Source organism: Rhinolophus sinicus, chromosome 1, assembly GCF_057876585.1.
Source record: "Rhinolophus sinicus isolate RSI-liver-muscle chromosome 1, RSI-T2T, whole genome shotgun sequence".
NCBI classification, from domain to species: Eukaryota; Metazoa; Chordata; class Mammalia; order Chiroptera; family Rhinolophidae; genus Rhinolophus; species Rhinolophus sinicus.
The window spans coordinates 66,591,167-66,613,845 of NC_142501.1; the positions used below are offsets into that span (position 1 = coordinate 66,591,167).

At 37.5% G+C, this 22,679-nt stretch overlaps 1 protein-coding gene across 1 annotated transcript; it reads right to left on the reverse strand.

Moving 5' to 3' along the window:
• Nucleotides 1-815: 815 nt before the first annotated feature.
• IL26 (interleukin 26) lies at nt 816-17,739 on the reverse strand. The gene is made up of 5 exons (XM_019748933.3): nt 17,569-17,739; nt 17,425-17,481; nt 17,113-17,247; nt 1,151-1,216; nt 816-1,070 (listed from the first exon to the last, which is right to left on the reverse strand). Exons 1-5 carry the CDS (start codon nt 17,737-17,739, stop codon nt 984-986), a joined length of 516 nt encoding a protein of 171 aa, XP_019604492.2. The 3' UTR covers nt 816-983.
• Between the last annotated feature and the right edge of the window lie 4,940 nt (nt 17,740-22,679).

Sequence of the window (22,679 nt, forward strand, 5' to 3'; positions counted from 1 at the left end):
ATGATGGGAAAGCAATGAAGAGAAGGGGTGCGGAGGACAAAATCCACGAACGCCATGGGGAAGCCCTGCCTATTCATATCACAAAACACCAAAGCACAGTTCTGTGTGTAGCAGGGGCACAGGGCGTACCTTGTGGAAGCGAACTGGCTGTCACACAAATTGCTGTCTGAAACTGCCTATGCCTCGTACACCAAGAGCCACAAAGCAAAGTCTGCTTAATGCAAAATAATGGTCAACCCATACTGGCCATGCAAGTAAGGTTTTTAGACTGTATGAGAAGCTTACTGAGGTGCAGTTTGAACTGCATTTAGACTTTTACCTGGCCTCTACCGACCTTCCTAATGTACAGCACCCAGAAGGACCATTATCAAGCTCCAGCATCATTTCAACTCAGTTACTTGTGGTCTTTGTGGCTTGGGTTATCTATCAAAGGAGTTCCCAGTAAACCATTCCAAGCAGTTAGTTGATTTGTGTGTCCTACTTGATCTCTTTGTTACCATTTTACTCAATGAAATTCTATCATGCTCTTGTAAAAAGAACATTCAGGAGAAAGAACAGTTTACTTAATTAAAATCAAAACCTGTTAGAAGCTAAGTTAACACTGGGCATAATTAGTAATCATCAAACCCTTAAGCAAACAAAAATCACATACTCGTACATAGCATCTATTTAAGCCTCAATAACATTATATTATATCCCAGAAATGTGTCATTTTCCCTCCATAAATATTACGTGAGTTAATTCTGGTTATACACTTTTAAACTAAATTTGTATCATGTACTTGGGAATAACAAAACATATTCAGGATGAAAGCACTCCAAAACTTTATTACATGAAATTCCTCTAGTCTATTCTGAAGCATTTAACCTGCTGTCAGCAGTATGCATACATTTTTAAAAAAGAAATACACTTAGAAATCTATTTCTGGTGGTTCTCATTCTATTTCAAAATAACAATCAAATCAATGCACTTGACTTCTTGCATTATTTAATGCTTTCCAGGAATTGTTTAATCCAGGAAAGAAGAATATCCAGTTCACTGATGGCTTTGTAGATTCCTCTGTTTCCCATCTGCAGATAAAGTAGAGATTTAAAACAGAAATCTTTCATATTCAAAAAAGTATTCAAAAACAAAGATTTGGAATACTTACCCTATACAGTGTTCTTTTCATCCTGGTAATGGATTTCATCTCTCTCGCTGATGAAGCACAGGAAATCTAAGAAATCGACAGTAAATACAGATAATATTGTTGAAGAGGCACTCATCATACTTACTCATTTCACCCATTCAGCAAACATTTATTGAGCAGGTATAATGTGCCAGACATGGATATGCACTGGCAAAAAAGTAATACGTGGTATCTGTCCTATAGAGCTTGCAGTTCCTTGGGGGAAGCAAATGATAAATAAAAACAGAAGCAAAAAGTTAAAGTTGACAAATTACTATGAAAGCTGTGTTTGTAATGCATGATATTCTATGATAGGGATTTACAAGAATGACCTACTTTTAATTGGGTTGTCAGGATAGGATGGGTTCTTTTTAAGAACGACATTTAAATTATGATCTGGAAAATTAGAAAGACCCAGATATATGAGGAGGTAAAAAAGAAATAAAAAAGCTGGAGATAGTTGGAGAGGATGCGCAGGAGAGAATAATTCAGACAAAGAAAAGGTGTGCAAAGGCCCTGAGGTAGGAAAGACTAAGTGCTTTCTAGAAACTGAAAGAAAGAAAGTACGGCTGTAGCAATTCAACAAGAGAGATGTGGGTAGCATGCAAGATGAGAAAAAATTTTACTTTTTGAAAAGTCACCCTGGCTGTTATATTGCATAGTACAATATTCAGATGTCAATTGCCAGGAGAAAGCACTAGGAAATTAATATTAGTTTCTAGTTAGGAGAAATAGCAGGCTGATGTCTTGCAGCCTGGCCTGGGGAAAACTGCCAGTCTCCTTTGAGGAGGTGAAATTTCCAACCCTATCTAAGCACAGGAATTGCTTAGGAGATAAGTAGGAGGAAACTAACAGCATTCTCTATTGTCGCACGAATTTCCAAAGGCTTAGTTAGAGGAAAGGAAAGGGGAGAAAAGGATGACTGTATCTCATTTATCTATTTCGTTCTTACTCATAAAGCCTTAACTCTGGCATAGACCAAGGGGATTGTATAGGCCAATACTTTTCAATTACAGAAAGGGAAACTAAGGCCCAAGTGGGTTAGTTACTTGCCCAAGATATCACAGGAGGTCCTATCCTAGTGACAAAATAGTGTCGGGCACATCAATAAAGATAACATTTAATTAAAACTCATGAAATGGAAGCAGATAAATGACAACACCTATTTCAAAAAATGACACATGGTCAACGTCAACCAAAAGGTCCCTTCAGGCCAGAACACAAAGAGGAGAAGGGGCAGCATTCAGGCTTCTTTTCTGACCCAGAGCAAATAACTGCGTGATCTAACAGATATATCTTGAATGCTGTTTTAGGGGCTTAAAGGTGGTGATGATGTCATGACTCTGCCCAAATGGGGTCCCTACTACCATCAAGTCAGACCCCGCACAGGAAGAGATCCTTGTTGTGAAAGGAGCTTTGATGATCAAGCATAGAAGAGCTGCAGACACAGAATGTTCAGGTGAAAATGCAGTTTGCAGGATTGACAAGCCCAAGGTTGGACCTCCCTGTGATACGAGCCCTGAGTTAAGAAGAGGACATTCCAACCCAGACCGGACACTGTGAGGTCCAGGACAGTCGTGGCCAATGTCAAAGATTACAGTCAGAAAGAATTCACTCATTCATTAAACAAACATTCCTAAAGTGCCTACTGTGTGTTAGGCCATGTGCTAGGCAAAAAAGACATAATGATGAGCAACACAGAATTAGTAAATGAAATAGATGTAGATTGGAAAATTAACAAAATACAAGATCAATATTAGGAAGTAAAAATTCAGCAGTTCTGGGAGCTCTCTTCTTACCCCCGTTCTTCTTCAAGTAAAAACAGAAATACTGCGATTGTTAGGTAAAAATAAAAATAGTCAACATATATTATGTTAGAATTTTGTGCCAGGCACTAATCTGAAGGTTTTAATTATATTAATTTATTCAGTCCTCACAACAACCCTATGAGGTAAGTACTATTATTACCCTCATTTTACAGAATGGGAAATGAAAGCATATATGTTAATATTTTGCCTATGTTCACACAGTAAGTGGAAAAGCTGAGATCTGAACCCAAGTATTCTGACTCCAGAGTCTATTTAAAACCACTATATCATACTGAACAAAACAGCATAACTAGAAAAGATATTCCACCTAAGCAAGTTTCTTATTTAAACCTTCAAAATCCAGTTCCAAAGAGAGATTAGGTTAAAGGTCTCTGCTCTGTGTTACACAGGAGAAATGTTGGAAATAGCTTTAAAAGACTAAGCTGATTGGTAGAGAGAGACAGAGAGAGAGAGAGAGAGAGACAAAGAGAGAGAGAGAGAGGCAGAGAGAGAGACAGAGAGAGACAGAGAGAGACAGAGACAGAGACAGAGGGACAGAGAGACAGAGAGAGAGAGACTTCAACCTGAAAATGGACAATATGATAATAAACAAAAGAAGACACCCCGTGTATGTGGTGTGTGTGCTTTTTTTGTTCATTTGTTTTCAGATTGGAACTACAAAAGAAAATTCTAGAAATACCAAATCTAATTACAGCCAAGATAGTACACATGGAAAGAATTTAGAGAAGTCTGCCCATTATTTAATAAACGGAGAGTTTGATTAGATGCTAAATCCTTCTATCCTGAAATTATCTAACATAAAAACAGTTGGCCCAAGTCTGGCATCTGGAAAAAGGAGACTCAATGAACAGGAGAATCAATACTTGCCTGATTCCAAGTTCTTAGATGTGATGATCAATTACAAAGCACAGAAGGAGCAAGACACATGACACAGTATTAAATATGCATGTGTTAGGATTTAAAGATTTAACACTGAAAATGGGAGGCCAGAGAAGCCGACTAAGTTCTGGACTTTACAGACGCTACATATCATTAAGGCCTTCCTGTTCTCTATGGCCTCTGCCCAGAGAACTTTGATCTGCAATGCATCCTACAGCAGGGAGGGAAGTACAAGAAGGCTTCTGACCTCACTCCGTCTAAGGCACATGTTACTCTAAGAGGAGCAAAGAGAAAAATAAAGTTTGGCATTAATTACTTAATTAAAATAAAACAAAAACACTTATGAGTTCCAGTGTTGCCACCAGAGCTGTGCTGGTTTATGGAATGGTTTCTGGAGCCTTTAGCTCTGTTCACTATAAATGACCCCTAGTAAAAATCTGGCCCAGAAGGTTCTCATTTTCCTCACTGTTGCATATATGTCTACCGACCCAGTAGGGCAGCCAGATTTTACTGCCATGATTCTGATTGCTTTGCTTGGAAGGAGGAATTTATAAAAGAATGCTTTCCTTTACCATATATTTCAGTGTATACTTGCATTTACTGAAAACAGAATGTACAACAAACGGTCACCAGTTTTATTGTCAGAATGGCTGAATATTTTGACTAACTCATTCAAAGCAGACATGATCTAGATTAGAGGCAATTTATTAGTAAGGCTAGAATAACTAGAGACCAGCGCAAAGAAAAGTGTGAGATAGTCATAGAATAACGAACACAAGGCCTAATCATTAATCATTAAGTCAATACATTTTCATTGCGTACTTAACTATACCCTAGGCATACAATAGTGTCTCTGCCCAATAGCATTGATTTCTTTAATTTATAAAACTCCCTACATGATGAAAATTGCCTTAGGGCACAAGTGTTAGCTTACAATCTACTGAGACAGACAGTGATGCAAAATTACAATATGTGATAAATACTGTGATTTTAAAAAAAAATCAATTGCTCTGGGAGACAGAGCAGATGGCAATCTGACTGTGGAATATCAGGAGGCTTCCAGAAGAAGAAAACAAGTGATTTCCATCTTGCGAGGTGAGTGAGAGGGAGTGGAAAAGGCAGGGAGAAGGAATGAGTCAGCAGAGGAAGCAAGCACGCTCGCTGTTCCAAGGCTGGAGAGAGCAGAGGTGATTTAAACACCCTGCAGGTCTCAGCTGAAATCCCAGCCTCAACTATTGAAGGTACGGCCCCCAACTTCCAGTCCTGCTGCTGCCACACAACCTCCTGTGTGCTCCCTTCTCAGCACCTACCACAAGCTGAGACGAGCTCAAACTAGCTGAAAGCATTTTCAAGGAGTTTTATAAGGACAGAGATATCATATTATCTGTCAATCTTTGTTGAATCCTTAGCATCTGGAATAGTGTTCAGCAAATACTAGATACTTAACAAATGTTTGTTTAGTGAACGAATCAATGAAAGAAATGCATGTGTCAGTATATGGCTTTGGGGCACTGGTTTAATAATAGTTTGAAGTATGTCCTAGGCATTAGTGACCATAAGAGCTGTTTAAAACAATCAGATGAACAAATAATACAATCCTTAATTTGTGTCCTCAATAGCCTCACATACTTGAAAATTATTACAAATTTGGATTGTGTATGACAGCTAAAGCAAAAATGAAAAAATCTCTTTCCACTGATAATTCTGAGAAAATGAAATACTTGAGTTAATGAGTGGACGGCTACACATGATACAGTCCCTCAGAGAATTTAACTGCTCATATTGTATTCTCACAAAGAACAACAAATCCTTTCTATTAAAAGAGTTTTATTATACTATCTCCTATTATATGTCATAGTCTCACAAGCACTGGAGGAGTACAAAACCATACATAAGATTTTATATCTTTATAAACCTCCATATAAAACTTCAGACCAATTTGTAACCATCCTTTTTTGTCTTGCTTTGTTTGGGGTTTGGATTTTGTTTTGTTTTGGTTTGTTTTTAATAGTTAACCATAATGGTTAAGATAGTTCCACTTTGGCCATAGCCTTGGATTCTTGAAACTTTCACTCCTAAAAAATGTAAATGATAGATAAGGGATTAAAGGGTAAATGAATTTTATTTTATTGTATGAGAGGAGATGTAGATTTCGTCGTGGTGCAGGAAAAAGAGGTATATATTTATTTATCTATTTATTTATTTTAAGATTTTTATTTAAAAATATAGCCAACATACATTATATCAGTTTCAGGGATATACCATGGTTTTCAACATTTATATACCTAAAGAAGTGATCACCATGATAAGTCCAGCAACCATCTGACACTGTACTATGCTGTCACAATATTATTGGCTATATTCCCCATGCTGTACATCGCATTGCCATGACTTAGTTGTTTTACACCTGGAGATATGGACTTTTTATTGTCCTTCACTTTTTCCCTCCTTTTCTAATACTTCAATTATAGTTGACATTCAATATTATTTTGTATTAATTTCAGGTGTACAGCATAGTGGTTAGACATTTCTATATAATTTCTGAAGTGATCCCCCTGACTAGTCTAGTACCTGACACTGTACCTATTATAGTTATTACCGCATTTTGACTATGTTCCCTATGCTTTGCTTTATAGCCCCATGACTATTTTGTAACAGTTGGAACGGTTTCTTCCTGCGAGCACAGCCGCTAGAAACTTTCCGTCCTCCTCCTCCTCCAATATCTTATCGGAGCAGTTTCCCTGTGAGCACAGCCTTGGGAACTTTCCGTCCCCCTCCTCCTCCAATATCTTATCGGAGCAGTTTCCTGCGAGCACAGCAGTTAGAGGCTTTCCTGTCAAACCAGTATTGAGTGATCACAGCTGTTAGGGACAGACCTCCCCAGCACCACGGCCAGATTTAACCAATCCCTAGTGCTGCAATAGCAATGGCGCGAATCCCCCCAAACCCAGAGGCCTAACCCTATAAAACAAAGCGCCCGACCCCAGTAAGTGCTCAGTCTTTGGGAACAATCCCGCTGAGCTTACCGGCATAATAAAGCTGTGTTCTCCCTAATCTCTGTGTGCTGCTTGAGTTTCTCAGTCCTCGCCGCTTTTCCGCAACATAACTACCAATTTGTACTACTTACACCCTTCACCTTTTCCACTTTGTCTCCCAACTCCCCTCCCATTTAACACCCTGATAACTCTAGTATCCATCCCACACCATACATAATTATTACAATATTATTGACTATATTCCTTATGCTACCATGTTTCCCCAAAAATAAGACTGAGCTGGACCATCAACTCTAATGCGTCTTTTGGACCAAAAATTAATATAAGACCCGGTCTTGTACTATATTATATAAGACGAGGTATAATATAATATAATATAATATAATATCAGGTATAATGTAATATAATATAATACAATATAATATAATGTAATATAATACCGGGTCTTATATAATATTACAACAATATTGTAAATAATGTTTCAATGAACATATAGATATCTGCATATGTCCCTTCAAGGTAGCATTTTGGGTTTCTTCAGATAAATACCCAGAAGTGGGATTACTGGATCCTTCTTTGTCTCTTGTTATAGCCTTTGTTTTGAAGTCTATTTTGTCTGTATCACTACCCCACTTTTTTTTTTTCATTTTCATTTTTATGAAATAACTTTTTCCATTCATTTACTTTCATTGTCTGTGTGTTTTTCTATCTTAAATGAGTCTCTTGTAGGCAGCATATGTAAGGGTCTTGTTTTCTTATCCATTGGAGCATTTAATCCATGTACATTGAAAGTAATTATTGATAGATATATAGTTATTCCCATTTTATTATTCATATTTTTTATCTTTTTTTTTTTCCATCTTAAAGAAGTCCCTCTATGATTACTTGTAATACTGGTTTGGTGGTGAGGAACTCCTTTAGTTTTTCTTGTCTGGGAAGCTCTTTATCTCCCCTTAAATTTTAAATGATAGCCTTGCTGGGTAGAGTAGTCCTGGTTGTAGGTCCCTGCTTTTCATCACATTGAATATTTTCTGCAAATCCCTCTGGCCTGCAAAGTTTCTGTTGAGAAATTAGATGGCAGTCTTACTAGAGCTCCCTTGTAAGTAACTAGTTGCCTTTCTCTTGCTGCTTTTAGGATTCTCTCTCTGTCTTTAACCTTTGCCATTTTAATTATAATATGTCTAGGTGTGGGCCTGTTTGGGTTCATTCTGGTTGGGACTCTCTGTGGTTCCCGGACTTGCATGTCTATTTCCTTCGCCAGGTTAGGAAAGTTTTCAGTCATTATTTCTTCAAATAGGTTCTCAAGACCTTGCTTTCTCTCTTCTCCTTCTGGTGCCCCTATGATGAGAACGTTCTAATGCTTGATGTTGTCCCACAGGTCGCTTAAACGTCCTCATTCTTTTTGGATTTTTTTTTTTTTTTCTGTTCCAATTGGGTGTTTTCTGCTACCCTGTCTTGCAAATTATTGATTCAAATCTCTGCCTCATCTAGTCTGTTGGTGATTCCTTCTAGTGTATTCTTCATTTCAGTTATTATATTCTTCATTTCTGATGGGTTCTTTTTTGTGGTTTCTATGTCCTTTTTATGCTTGTTATCGCTTTGCTGAAGTTCTCACTAAGTTCCTTAAACATTCTTATAACCATTTTTGTACTCTGTCTATGGTAGGTTGCTTGCCTCCATTTCAATTAGTTATTTTTCTGGAGTTTTCACCTATTCTTTCATTTGGGACACATGTCTTTGTTTCCACATTTTGGCTGCTCTCTGTGTTTCTTTCTATGTATTAAGCAGATCTGCTATGTCTCCCAGTCTTGGCTTAGTGGCGTTATATAGTAGGTGTCCTGTGGGGCCCATGGAACAGTTTCTCTCTGGTCACCTGCTCTGGGTGATCCAGGAGTGTCCCTTGTGTGGGTTGTGTGTGCCCTCCTGTGATAGTTGAGACTTGATTGCTTTTGGCACATCAGTGGGTGGAATTGACCCTCAGGCTTATTGGCTGAGAGGTTTGGCCATGCCCACAGCTTATGGGCTGCTGTGGGGGAGCTAACCCCATGCAGTGAGCTTCACCCCACCTGGCTCTGGTACCTGTTGAGACTGCCTTTCAGGTGTGCCACTTGTAGGGCTAATTGGGTTGTGCTCTGCTGTGATCTGAAGCCAACCTCCAGATATATTGGTTCTAAGGCTTCTTGGGAAGGGCTCTGATGCAGGTCAAAGTTACCAACTGCCCAAGAGGTTACCAACAGCCAGAGACTATCTGATAAGAGCCACAAAGAGATCCACAGCTGATCACTGCCTCTGCTAAAACTGGAGGCACATAGGAGAGGCCCTGCTGTGAATCGAGGATGACTGCCACCAGTATCAGATCTGGGGCACCCTCGCAAAAAGCCAGGACACTCCAAGACCTGCTGCCATCTTCCAGCTCCCATAAGGTTCAGTCACTGATAAAACAGATTCAGATTTGGCCATGGGTGTAGCACGTTGCTCAACACATGAAAGATGGTGCCCACCTGCCAGCTTCACAGGAGAGGGAGCCCACACAGGGAAAATGGAAACTGTCCCTCTAGTCCTTGTCCTAAAGTTACACAACTCAGTCTTTCCCCATATGTCTCCAAAGCCCCCTGAGTCACTGTCCCTCTACTGTAGCCCAGGGTGAGTGCCTATGAGCAAGTGAGTCTGTGCACAGACCTTTTAAGAGGATTTCTGGATTTTCTGCAACCTTCTTTCCCACCTGGACAATTGGAATCCCCACTGTTTTTCACAGACTGATGTGGGGGCTCCTCTTCCTAGCACCAGTATTTCAGGCTGGGGAGCCTGGTGTGGGGCTGGGGTCCCTTGCTCTCCGAGTGGGAACCTCCATGGTCAAGATATCGCTCCTGATTTTCAACCACCACACAGAAGTATGGGACTGCCCATTCTGCATCTCCAGCCCTCCTACCAGTCTTGACATGGCTTCTTCTTTATATTGTTAGTTATGAGTTCTTTATATTCTTAGTTTATTCTATATATTCTTCTTTATATTCTTAGTGTAGCTAGGCTTCAGATGGTTCTCCAGGTTGATTGTTGAATAATTTGGTTGTAATTTTGATGTGTTCACAGAATGAGGCAAGCACAGCATTTATCTACTCTGCCATCTTGGATCTCCAAGCAGATGTAGACAGATTTTTAAGCAAGCCTTATTAATTAATTTTTTGAAGTTTTTCATGTGAGGTCTTACAAATATTTTCTGGGTACATTTAAAATATCAATTGAGAAACATACAGTAGTGTAACCTGTTTTGAAAATAGACTTTAAAAAATTTTATGTTAGTTTGGCAAAAGTATGGACGCTAGGACAACACCAAACCTACTGAGACCAGAAAAGGATTATAGGAAATTGAGAAAGAAAATTTTTAAATTAGGATTCTTGGAAGAAAGCATGACTATATTTGCAACCAATACGGTTGTATGGAAGGATGAAAAACTATCTCCAGTTTCAAAAGCAAATTCAAAAGCAAATTCATCATCAGACATTTGATTTTTAAAAAAGCAAAACACAGATGTCCAATACCCGAGTAACTATTGGACAAAGAGTTTACAAAACATTATCCTATTTCCATATTACCTGTAACTAACAGAATCATTTGATATAAGTAAGTATACATAATCTCACTTACTTATAATTATCTAGACCCTTATAAAAGAGTTATCCATGTTCCAACAATAGAAAAAAATAGGAAGACTTTAAAACTACCTAAAATACATACAGATATTAAGGTAGAATAACTTTATTGCAGATATTTTAAAATTCTCAGGGTGATTATCATTCATCAGAATAAGTCCATGCATGGAATGTTAACTAGACTTATTGTTGTAATCATTTCACAATTGATACAAATATCAAATCATTATGTTGTACACTTGAAAGTAATATAATGTTATATGTCAATTATATCTCAATTTAAAAAAAGAATAAGTCCATGCAATTTAGCACATGCAGTGATAGAGCTATGCTTCATAATTTTGACAGATATGTTATACATCATTAACCAAAGAATGGATTTACCAGCAAAAAGATTCTATGATATAATTAGAAAATATATTTACCAAGATTAAAACCAATTACTCATAAATAATCTCATTATCTTTAAATTAAAGTGATACTATAAATTATACACATAATGCAACTTAACACTCACAATAGGCACTAAAAAAGTATTTGATTATTTAGGGGAATCACTCCTTTGGAAATTGTTGAGAAAATGTAATTAGAAGAAAATTAGTGTTCTTTGTATGGAAAGCAATAAGAAAAGACACTAACAATCTTTCAGAACTACTACATATTATCTCATTTAACCCTTTCAACAACCACGAAATGAGATTATTGATGTTGATAAAGACAGGATTTGGACTTTGCAATTAATGAAAGAATAAAAGAGGGTTTGTCTCATTCCCTACTTCTAGTTTCATCAGTTCAACCAATTACAATTAAAAATATTTGAAATTACAAGGATAAATAATTAGCAATGCTTCACAAGTTGATAAGCTAGTGTAATTTATGATACAAATTACTTATCAAACACATTGCAAGAAACCAAAATACAAGTATTCTATTTGCTAAGATTTACTAGCCTTTAAAGTTAATTACACACAATATAAAGAAATGCATCTCTCTAATTATCGATTATTATTTAGGCTCTCAAAATGTTAATTAAAGTATATGATGAAATCTTGAAAACTAATGAAATCTTTTTTGCAGTTTCAACCTTGATTACTAGCAATTAGGCAAATTATTTTGTGAATTTAACTAAGCAATTGTTAAATTCCTTTCAAACCTGAGAGTATTTGAGTTCTATAAGAATCTTTAAAATGTCTTCTTACATATACATAGGTCAACTTTCCAAATACCATTTAGCCAAATACCATGATTAGCAAAGATTATAAAAATAAAGATGTTTATGTTAACCATAGCTTACTTCCTTTGAACAATTATACTATCTCAATTACTGAAATCAGACTAATTTTAAAATATAATATTTTACTAGGTGCTTCAAAATGCTTAGAATGTTACCAGAAATAAGGAGATAATATTCAAATATAGTGAGTGGTGTGGGATTTAAGACCTTGGAGTCTATCGTGATAGACTTAAGAGTGGCTTAAGAAGATTCCAGTCTTAGTAGTCTTGCAAAGAAACCCAAAAGACAAGTTGCTTATAAAAATCAGAAGGCCTCTCAAAAATGAAAAATAATTTAAGTCCATGAGTTAATAATGAAACTAAGAAAATAACAACTCATTGACAACCTTGGAAGAGTGTTAGAAAAGTAATTCCTTATATTGAAAACTAAGTAAAGAAAAAGAATTAAGTGTTTTCCCTGCCTTTGTTATATGATAAGTTCCTCAGGACAGCCAAATAGTTAGATTCTGTTTATAGCATTTCCCCCCTTATAAGTAAAATATAATAGAATTTTAAAAGTATCATTTTACAGTTTCTTATGAGTAGATTTAGACAATAATTACCAATGACTGCTAACGTCATAAAAATAGATGCCATATATCATGTGCCTCTTTATAAAAGTACACAATGCTGCCTATGAAGTGATATAACCAAAACACCAAGCCTGAATCTGATCAAGTCTCTATATGTAATTACCAATATATGGAAAATAAAGAAAAGAATATATTAAATGAGTCTATGAAAATGCAATCAGCAAAATACAGGCAATAAGACACTCTGTAAAACAAATTACCCAATTTCTTTAACAAATAAATTGCAAGAAGAAGGAGAGAGAGAGAGAGAGGAAAGGGGAAAGAGAAATTACAAGGATTTGAGTAAAGCTCACAGAAATGTGTTGACTCAGTAGAGGGGCAAAATTAGCACTAAATTAAACAATGCATTGGTCCTAACAAAACTTAAAAACAAGATCTTAAATAATCAAACTTTTTTCGAGCAATTTCACTCTCTTCCAAAACAAAGTTCATGAATATTTATAGGAATACAAAAAATATATAGGACCCAAGACGGTAAAATTTATAATGTCTGACATCCAATCAAAAATTACCAGGCATGCACAGAAGCAGGAAAATATAACTCATAATGAGGAGAAAAATCAAGTAATTGAACTGACACAAATGTTAAAATTGTAGACAAAAATATTAAAAGGGCTAATGTAAATTATTCTACATGTTCTAGAAGCTAGAGGAAAGATTGATCATGTTAAGTAAGAAAACGAATATTATTAAAAAGACCCAATTCAGACTTCCATAAATAGAAACTACCATGTCTAAGATGAAAAATTTGAGATTAACATTAGGTAAAACACTGCAGAAGGAAAGATTAGTGAACTTGAAGATGTAGCAATAGAAAGTATCCACAATGGAAACTATCCACAGAAAAAGACTGAAAAGCACAGAACCAATGAACTGTGGGACAACTTCCAATGGCTTGATGTATATGCAATTAGAGTTTCAAAAAGAAAAGAGCTAGAAGAAGGCACAGAAATAATTTTTGAATAAATGATAGCCAAAACATTTCCAGAGTTCATGAAATCTAAAACCTACATATGCAAGAATTTCAATTAACTCCAAGCACAAAGAACATAAAGGAAACTATACCAATGCACATCATAATTGAATTGCTTAAAACAAATCATAGCGAAAACCTTTAAAAGGAAAAAAGCAAAAATTCTGTATATACGTCAAATATTTCAAATTCAGACAGCATTTAACTCTGGAATGCAATGTTGTTTTTAATCAACCCCTCTAAATCCTATTTAGACCCTAGTATCCACACTAACCTAACTAAGCATTAGTTTAGAGTTCTGGAATCTGGAAACAGGGATTGGGCCATTTCTGCCTGTTTCTGAACCGTGGAAGAAGCCTTGGACCAGTTTTGAAATGTGTGGAGATTCTGTAGTAGCAATAGAACCCACAGAATTCAGGGCCCCTCTCAAAGTCCCTCCTTGAAAAAGGTCCTGCTCCATTTAGACTTGAGTAGTACTAGCAAAGCTCTGAATCCCCAGCTTTGCTAACCCTATTATTACAGGGATTTTACTTTCTTCCTCTTATTATTGTTTGTGAAGTTACCTTGCCCTTCCCTTCCTTTCCCCTGGAATCCTCCTTAGCAGTGCATATGGGTACACACACACACACACAGACACACACAGACACACACACACACACACACACACACACACACACACACAGACTCACACACACACTGCAAAACTCCTAGAGGGCAAGATTTGTGTTTTACTCCTTTTTTCCCATAACAACCCCCAATAGCAAAGACAACAGGGGAAATACAGCAAGTGTAATTACTTCTTACTTGACTGTTTAGATATTGACCATATTTATTGCCCATTTTTAATTAATATCACATTTAAGCTAATATAACCTACTTCGTAGTTTATAACTTCTTCCTGCTAAACCCTGCCCCAACTACTAACTTAGAATTCCACCTAGAACAGATGCTGAGTAAATTTACATTAAACAGATGTCAGCTTCTGTTTCCAAAAATATAACATTATGATTTGCCAAAAGATTAAAAGCAAGGCCAGTACCTATTTCCCTAAAGCAAAAAGTCTGAGGTTTTCCAAAGCTCAGGCTGATCCTCAAACTTTCTTTTTCAGTTTCCCGGAGGTGGCTGATACATCCAGGGCATGAACTCCATAGCTTCTGCAACAAATTAACTGACGCTAGCAATGGTGGTTTCAGGTGGGAGAATGGAAGTACAGCCCCAAAGTTAGGTGGCCCCTGGAGAGGTTGATTGGATGTTGTATTCGCGTCTGGCCATAAGGGGGAGCCAGCCACTTTGGTAAAACACCACAGCCAGCCAGAAGTGCCCTGCTACTCTGATGCCGCTGGGGCCCAAGTCCCTGAAATATGTCCATTAACAGATTGAAGTCCCTTTAGGAAAAAATTTCAAAAAACACATCAAGGAAAACCAGAGTTCCTAGACAGTTGTACGTTTTCTAAGTTTTTCATCTAGAACATTGCTTGGTTTTGGTTATAACTGTCATTAGGTGTTTTTTAGCTGTTTGAGCCAAGGAAACCAAATCAATTGTAAAAACAAAACAAAACAAACAAAAAACCAGACAGAGTTTGGGGAGTGGTTCCAGGTGTCCAGGTACACTGTACTGTTTCATGCAAGGATTTCTTCTAGTGCCTCACCATTTAGAATAAACTTCATTTAGAATAACATTAAATTAACTTGGACGGTTAATACAATGGATAGCACGAACAAAGAGAAACCAAGATCTCTAGCAAAAAGGGAAACAGAAGATACTTAAAACAAAAAAGAAAAGAAAAGAAAAAGAAAAAGACTGAAGAGAATCCCTGTTTCCAGATACTGCAATGGGATCAGCTTGCTTGTTCTTTTGGATGACTCCACCCTAGCCTGTACTGACTGCCATAGGTCTCTATTTGCCCCAATATCAAGTCCTTCAATGGATTATTCTTGTCTTCTTCAAGGCTTTTAGTGGTGAAACCTCTCTTACTGGATATAATAATCACCTAATCATGGGAGCCAAATGAAATATAAAATTATATAATAATTCAGTTTAAATTTAACAGATCATACTATTCATTATCTTAATAAGATGACTTCGTAGGTTAAGTATAGAATAAACCAAAGATAAGTGATGGCCTCTCCATTATTTCAGGCAAGGGAACTAGCCCAGAGCATTCTCTCTGTATTCTACAAAGAAGTACCAGTTTGTAACTTTTAAAAGTATTGTCATTATTTTAATGGAATGAGAAAGTTTATGAAAAGCCATGCAATTGAAGTCCCAAACAAGGACATAACTTAAGCACAAACTAACCAAAGAAAAAGAACATAAATTCGTTGGCTTTTTTTTTTCCCTAACTGACCAGCTCACCCTCATAAAATGCCTCTGTACTGTGGACTGCAATTTGGGTTCCCAAGTACCTTCAAGGACTACAAGAAAAAGATATCCTAACTTTTAAAATACCAGGAGGGCCAAAAAAATGTGTACAAGTGGACACTTTGGTCAACATTGCTCAAGCGGTAGTTCGCCATAATCAGAAGTGTCTGGACGCTGATAGTCACCATTTTGAGCACCTCTTGTAACTGCAGAAGTCCAATGTGACTTGTATTCATCTTTTGTTATTGGTATATATTGAGTATTACAATTTTAATAGTTTTTTCCTTTCTTAAAAATGTATACATTTCTTTGGCACCCTCTATATAAATGTCCACCTCCAACTGCGCAATGTTTAAGCCTCAATGACCATCATGCCCAAGAATAGAGAGCTCGGTTACGTCTGCCATCCCAAGGACTGCAATTAGCATCACTGCCTCACCTTTGCAGCACCTGCAAGGTACAACTGCAGTAGGCTGCAGAAAGCATACTTGAAACCCACACAAAGTCCCAGAAAATATTCCAAACTCTCTATAGAGGCAAATCAACATATTGCACAGATTCTGACTTGGTATTTTGTTCTGTTTTTCTACACTGGTCTTTATTACCATGGATATTTTTATAGAAATGTGGTCACTTTTATCTTCTTAATTCCCCATTGCTAACAGTGACAGTGACCACAATGCAGTATTAAATAATTTAGGTACCAAAAAACACATACCACCCTTTTTTAAAGTTTGACTGAGACCATGCCTTAAAAATAATATAACCATAAAAAACAGATAAATAAATAAGAAAAGAGCAGATGATATTATAAGGGCAGATTATAATATTTATAGTATTATAAATAATAAAAGTTTGTATCAATATGGGGATGGAAGGAAGGAGGGAAGGAAGGAAGGAAAAGGAAGGAAGGAAGGAAAAGAAAGAAAGAAAGAAAGAAAGAAAGAAAGAAAGAAAGAAAGAAAGAAAGAAAGAAAGAAAGAAAGAAAGAAAGAAAGAAAGAAAGAAAGAAAATAACTTTTTAGAGTAGTGTTTGGCACGCAGCGGGTACTTAAGAAATATTTATTAAATGAATGAATGAATTACTTGGGAATCATAAAGAGGGAATGATAAAAATTTAATAAATATTTAAGAAGCATTCCACGTTATTTTAGCTCTCTTCAATGTTTCATGAACCACCATTCCTTAAGAAATAGTAAATAAAGACATTCTGAGTTATGCAAGGTTATTTGACTCTGTTTCCCTGGTGACGAACTCTCCATTTGAACTATATGCTAACAATTAGAAAGCCTCTTTTACTCACCCTTTGGTGTGCAGACAGCTTCATGCATGCTGTTTTCTAGATAGGTTTTTAGGGTCAAACTCACCATATTTGCGGTGCATACTTACACAGCGGCTCAGTTTCTGCCTAAGGCTATGAAATTCTTCCACAAAGTGTATTTCCTTACAAACTTGCAGTTGGAGTTCACCAAAAACATATTCCATGAAGAAGGACAGAAGTTGTTCTCGGAATCTGCAGTTTTTCTATAAATAAGATATAAGAAATTGCATAAGGTAAACGACGAATAGTTTTTATAAAATGTCACTAAAACATCCCTCTATTTATTACTTGATGACCATCGGAAAAAATTTAAATGCAAGGAAAAAAGCATCAAACAAGTAGAAACATGAAAATAAATAAAAAAAGACCCTCTGGCTTACCATAAATAATTTTTTTGTTTTCTTTTTTAATAATCGTATATTTTTTATGCGGTCTTCCTACAATGAAACAAAGAGAAATAAGTTTTGTCTGGAATTATAGGTGTCCTTGAATGGACATTATTCTAAGCAGAGCCTAATACTTACTGGAATTGTTGTTTTGAGCCATGATGCCTTGACATAGAGCGTGTCAACAGCTTGGGATAGTGTTCCCCTTGGGTAACAACTTTTGGCGAAGGAAGATTGCTTGCACTTGGCAATAGCAAGAGACAGAGTGACAAACAGCAATCCAGACCTCAAAATGCAATTCACCCACATTTCCCTCCACCTCACTCTGGGCCAGTGTCACTCTCAGCAGACAGAAGAGTCATTTGTGTTGGTTAGATGAGAAGATAACCTACTTATTTTAGCCCTCAAAGCTGCCTCTCTGATGAGATGCTACAGAAGATAACTTACAGTTTATACAGAGGAAGATTGCTTTGCCTGCTCTGTTTTTTTTAGAGCTTGCTTCATAATCAAAAAATGTTGACCACATCAGCTGTGAAGTTAAGTAAAAGCTCCAATTTACTGGTAAGGTTGGGGCCTCAGTTCCAAAAAATAAAAGATAGAACTTCAGCTGCATATCACAATAGATTTCATTATTTTAAAAGTCATGTCATGCCAATGAAAGAGCCTGGTCTCCAGGAGGCCATGTGATTTTTTTTAAATTCCCATATGAAACAAACAAACAAACAAAAAATCTCCTTTTCTAACTAGTATTCTAGCTAGTATCCCAGGAAAATTTAACCAAAGGATAGAATGGGCAGCCCTGGAAAATCTGCTCGTGACCTCATATAGATTTTTATTTATCCTTTGCCAAATCTTTCTCCTCACCACCTTTCTCAGCCAGCATCAACACCCAAGAGAGAGGTTTTCTGACTTTTCTCAAGAACTTTTCAAGCTCAGAAACTGTAACTCCCCTAATATATTCAAAATTTGTTTGGAACTGGACCTGGGATTGACTCCCATTTAGTAGGTTCTTTATCATCTCTGGCCACGACGACCACACAGATTTTTTCCTCTAACTTCAGGCTTCCAGTACAGTGTGAATTGCTTGAGGAAAGAGACCCTATCTTTTCATCTTTGAATCCTGAGCATCTACCATGATGCCACAGCTACCCTGTTTCCCTGAAAATAAGCCTCAGATAAGGTCATCAGCCAGATTGATGCATTTAGTACGTTATGACGATGTTCCAGAAGAAGATGACATGACTGTATTTGAATAAATGTAGATTGTTGCACATAAAAAAATAAGACATCCCCTGAAAATATTCCCTAATGCATCTTTTGGAGCAAAAATTAATGTAAAACCAGGTCTTATTTTGGGGAAACACAATAAAGAAGCACATCCAATATTAGTGGAATACTTTCCTTTCCACACCATGAGATGCTATTATAACTGCTTTGTTGTTTTTCATTTATTCTATCAACAAATTTTTATCGAAGATGTGCCAATACAAATACTGCTAGGTACTAGGGGGCTATGAAGGCAGCTGCTCCACAGACTCCCACCCTCAGTTCTGTCCCAGCTCTTCCTATGGGCGATTAGTGTGGTTCATTTTGTGCAGCAGCCCCGAGATAAGAAGTGGACATAGCCCAGGACCATATACTGAAAAGCAGAGGTAAGTCAGCCAAGCCTAGCATGAACAGAGTTAACATAGTACCAGGGCAAGTCAACAGCAGGAATCTGGTGGTGAGAGATTCATCAAAACTAGGTAGACTCAACAATAAGCATCAGTGCCCAAGACAAATGCCTAAATCAAGGCATCCAGGGCTGGGAAAGGAGCAAGAAGTATAAAGTGAGGGGTCCAAACACTTGAGAGGATTTTCTGCTGTTTGAAAACGGAAGTGAATCTCTTTGAAGAGCCCCAGCCTCATTTCCACAGCAGCCCCTCTGCTGATAAACGACATGCCCTGTGACATGAGAGGGGAACTCTTCACATCAGAAGACAGCTGGTCAGGAGTGCAAAGTGAGGTCACTGAAATTTTATAAAAATTCAGGGAAAGGAAGAACTGTTTTTAGCTGGAAGTAGTTTAAAGGGTGTTTGAACTGGACTGTGAAATACTCCAAGGGTTTTTTAGGGGGGAGAAGGGAGCAGACTGAACCCTATTATTCAAAGTTCCTTTAGACAAAAGAGTGTGAACACCAGAAATCAGAAGCCCAAATGCCTTCAGAGTGTGTGGGATTAACATACACACGCTAAGTGGGTGGATATAGGACAATTGGGACTAAATTGCTTAGAATGCCTCCAAACCTAAAATCTACCTAATTATGTAGCCCCTTAGCACACTGTGCGGGTTCAGTAAAAGAATCACACAAAATACTTCCAGGAGCCATATACTGCCTTGAGCAGCTAATTTGAGGTCCCTGATGTGAACCAACAAAACATAAATACAACTCACGTTGCTAAGATTGATACATGAAGTCAATGTGGGTTCTGTTTTTTTAACCTCTGGTAGTTGCATTTCCACAAATGTCTTATATTCCTCAAATCATCATGACCCAAGGAAGGTCATACATGTCCCAAGGATGCTTCTGCTTTGGTTTACAGCCAACTCAAGAAAACTGTGGTCATTCCTTTATGACTGAAAATTAGATCACCCCGACTGGGTCCTTTAAACAGTCAAATCTGACCTCAATGTGAAGAGTTCTGATGTGAAGAGTTCTCCTCTCATGTCACAGGGCATGTCCTTTATCAGCATAGGATAAATGGTGATCAATATAAAGGATAATCAAAACACAGGTCCTTACAAAAGGGGGTTCCAATGTTGAGTTTAATTGCTATTCAAGTATCTTCAGGAAGATTACACTATGATTCAGCATTGAAGCAAAAGTGAATGGGTTCATAGAAAGTCACAGAATAGCAGCAGGGTGCAAATTTGGTATTAGAGAAGCAAATGATTGTCTGTGGAGGAATGACCAAAATTACATAGCAACAACTGAGTGCTAAATGTTAACAAAGAGCACTGTATTATAGTTTAATCAGCAACACTTTTTTTTTATTTTCTTAGTGGTAAAGAAAATAATCGTACAGTTTGCAACATATGGCATCTTAATTAAACTTGTTGAAATATAATATTCAATTATCTCAGTGATTGGAATAATTCCTAAAATCAATATAGCTATAAGTAAGTAGGTGGATCTATTTTAAACCAGTCACCCTAAACACACACACAGAAATCCAAGATGTTTTTTCCAGAATAGATCCAGAAGATACAGATAAGAAATAGTTACAGATACATAAATATGTTCAATGTAATACCTTGGTTGAGTCCATCCAGAAAAGGTCATCTTTCTGTATTTGACAAGTCCACCCAGGAAACCAGTTATTCTCATGTTTACATCATCAGAGGGATGGATGAGAACAGGTTAGAGAGGGATGAAGAGTGCTGTAGGGGCCGGCCCAGTGGCTCAGGCGGTTAGAGCTCAATGCTCCTAACTCTAAAGGCTGCCGGTTCGATTCCCACATGGGCCAGTGGGCTCTCAACCACAAGGTTGCCAGTTCAATTCCCCAAGTCCCACAAGGGATGGTGGGCTCCGCCCCCTGCAACTAAGATTGAACACGGCACCTTGAGCTGAGCTGCTGCTGAGCTCCCAGATGGCTCAGTTGGTTGGAGGGCATCCTCTCAACCACAAGGTTGCCAGTTCGACTCCCACAAGGGATGGTGGGCTGTGCCCCCTGCAACTAGAAAACGGCAACTGGACCTGGAGCTGAGCTGCACCCTCCACAACTAAGACTGAAAGAACAACAACTTGAAGCTGAACAGAACCCTCCACAACTAAGATTGAAAGGACAACAACTTGATTTGTACAAAAAAAAAAAAAAAAAGAGGCCTGGAAGTACACACTGTTCCCCAATAAAGTCCTGTTCCCCTTCCCCAATAAAATCTTTAAAAAAAAAAAAAAAGAGTGCTGTAAATGGTCTGAGTGGGGAAAAAGGGGCATATAGAAACCAGATACATAGAGCAGCATGAAGAGGAAAACACAGGACAATTCTCCGACTCAGTCTATGTTCCCAGCCCTGTGCTAGGTGACTTGTACTTTACATGTTTTCACCTTTCATCATTAATACAGTCATTCACCAAATATTTACGGAGGGCTTATTGGGCCTTGGGATGCATCAATAAACAAAACAGAAAGTTATTGGTTTCACAAAACATTCTAGTAGTAGCGGAGGGGGGTGAGACAGACAATCCATAAACATAGTAGAGATAACATATAAGTTATGAATAAGTTATACACAGGTAGAAAATAATATGAAAGTTCAGACAATTAAGTTCGCGAACTTGCCACCATGTAAGTGCACAGTGGAAAGTTCGCGAACTTAATTGTCCGACCCCCCCCCCCCATAGATGCTTTGGGAAAAAATGGGTTAGGGTAAGGGGGGATGTTGGTGCTGAGATGGGCATAGAGCTGACTGAACAGGATGATCACGGAACGCCTCAGTGAGAAGGTAACATTTAAGCACCAGCTAGAATTAAGTAAGGGAGAGGAAGTAAGTTACAGGGATACCTATTCAGTCAAAAAAGCAGTCAGTGCAAAGACTTTAGGGAAGGAGCATGCTTAGCATATTAAATATAGCTAGGAAGCCTGTGTGACTGGACCAGAGCAAGTGAGGAGGGTGGGGAGAACGTGACGTCACACAGGAAACATGGACTCATATTACACAGAGCCTTGTAGGCTATTAGTCAGACTTTGGCTTCCACTCTGTGTCATATGGGAGTTTTGAACAAAGGAACCATATCATCTGACTTAGGTTTTTTAAAAAGAAGACGGGACCCAAATGTCCATAAATGAATAAATGGATAAAGCAGGTGTATATGTTATTTAGTCATAAAAAGGAATGGAATGTTATTCAGTCATAAAAAGCAATGAAGTATCATATGCTATAATGTGGTTAAACCTTAAAACAGTATGATACATAAAAAACACCAGACACAAAATGTCACATAGTGTACAATTCCATTTATATGAAATATCCAGAATGCGTGAATACATAGAGATAGAAAGCAGATGATTGCCGGGGCCTGGAAAGAGAGAAGCATAGCCTGCTTAATGGGTGTGGAGTGTCCTTTGGAGGTGATGAAATGTTTTGGAATTTGATATAGATGGTGGTTGCACACTATGAGTGTTCTAAATGCCAGGGAGTTGTTCACTTTAAAATGGTTAGTTTTGTGATGCAGTTTCACCTCAATTAAAGAAAAGAAGGAAGAAAAGA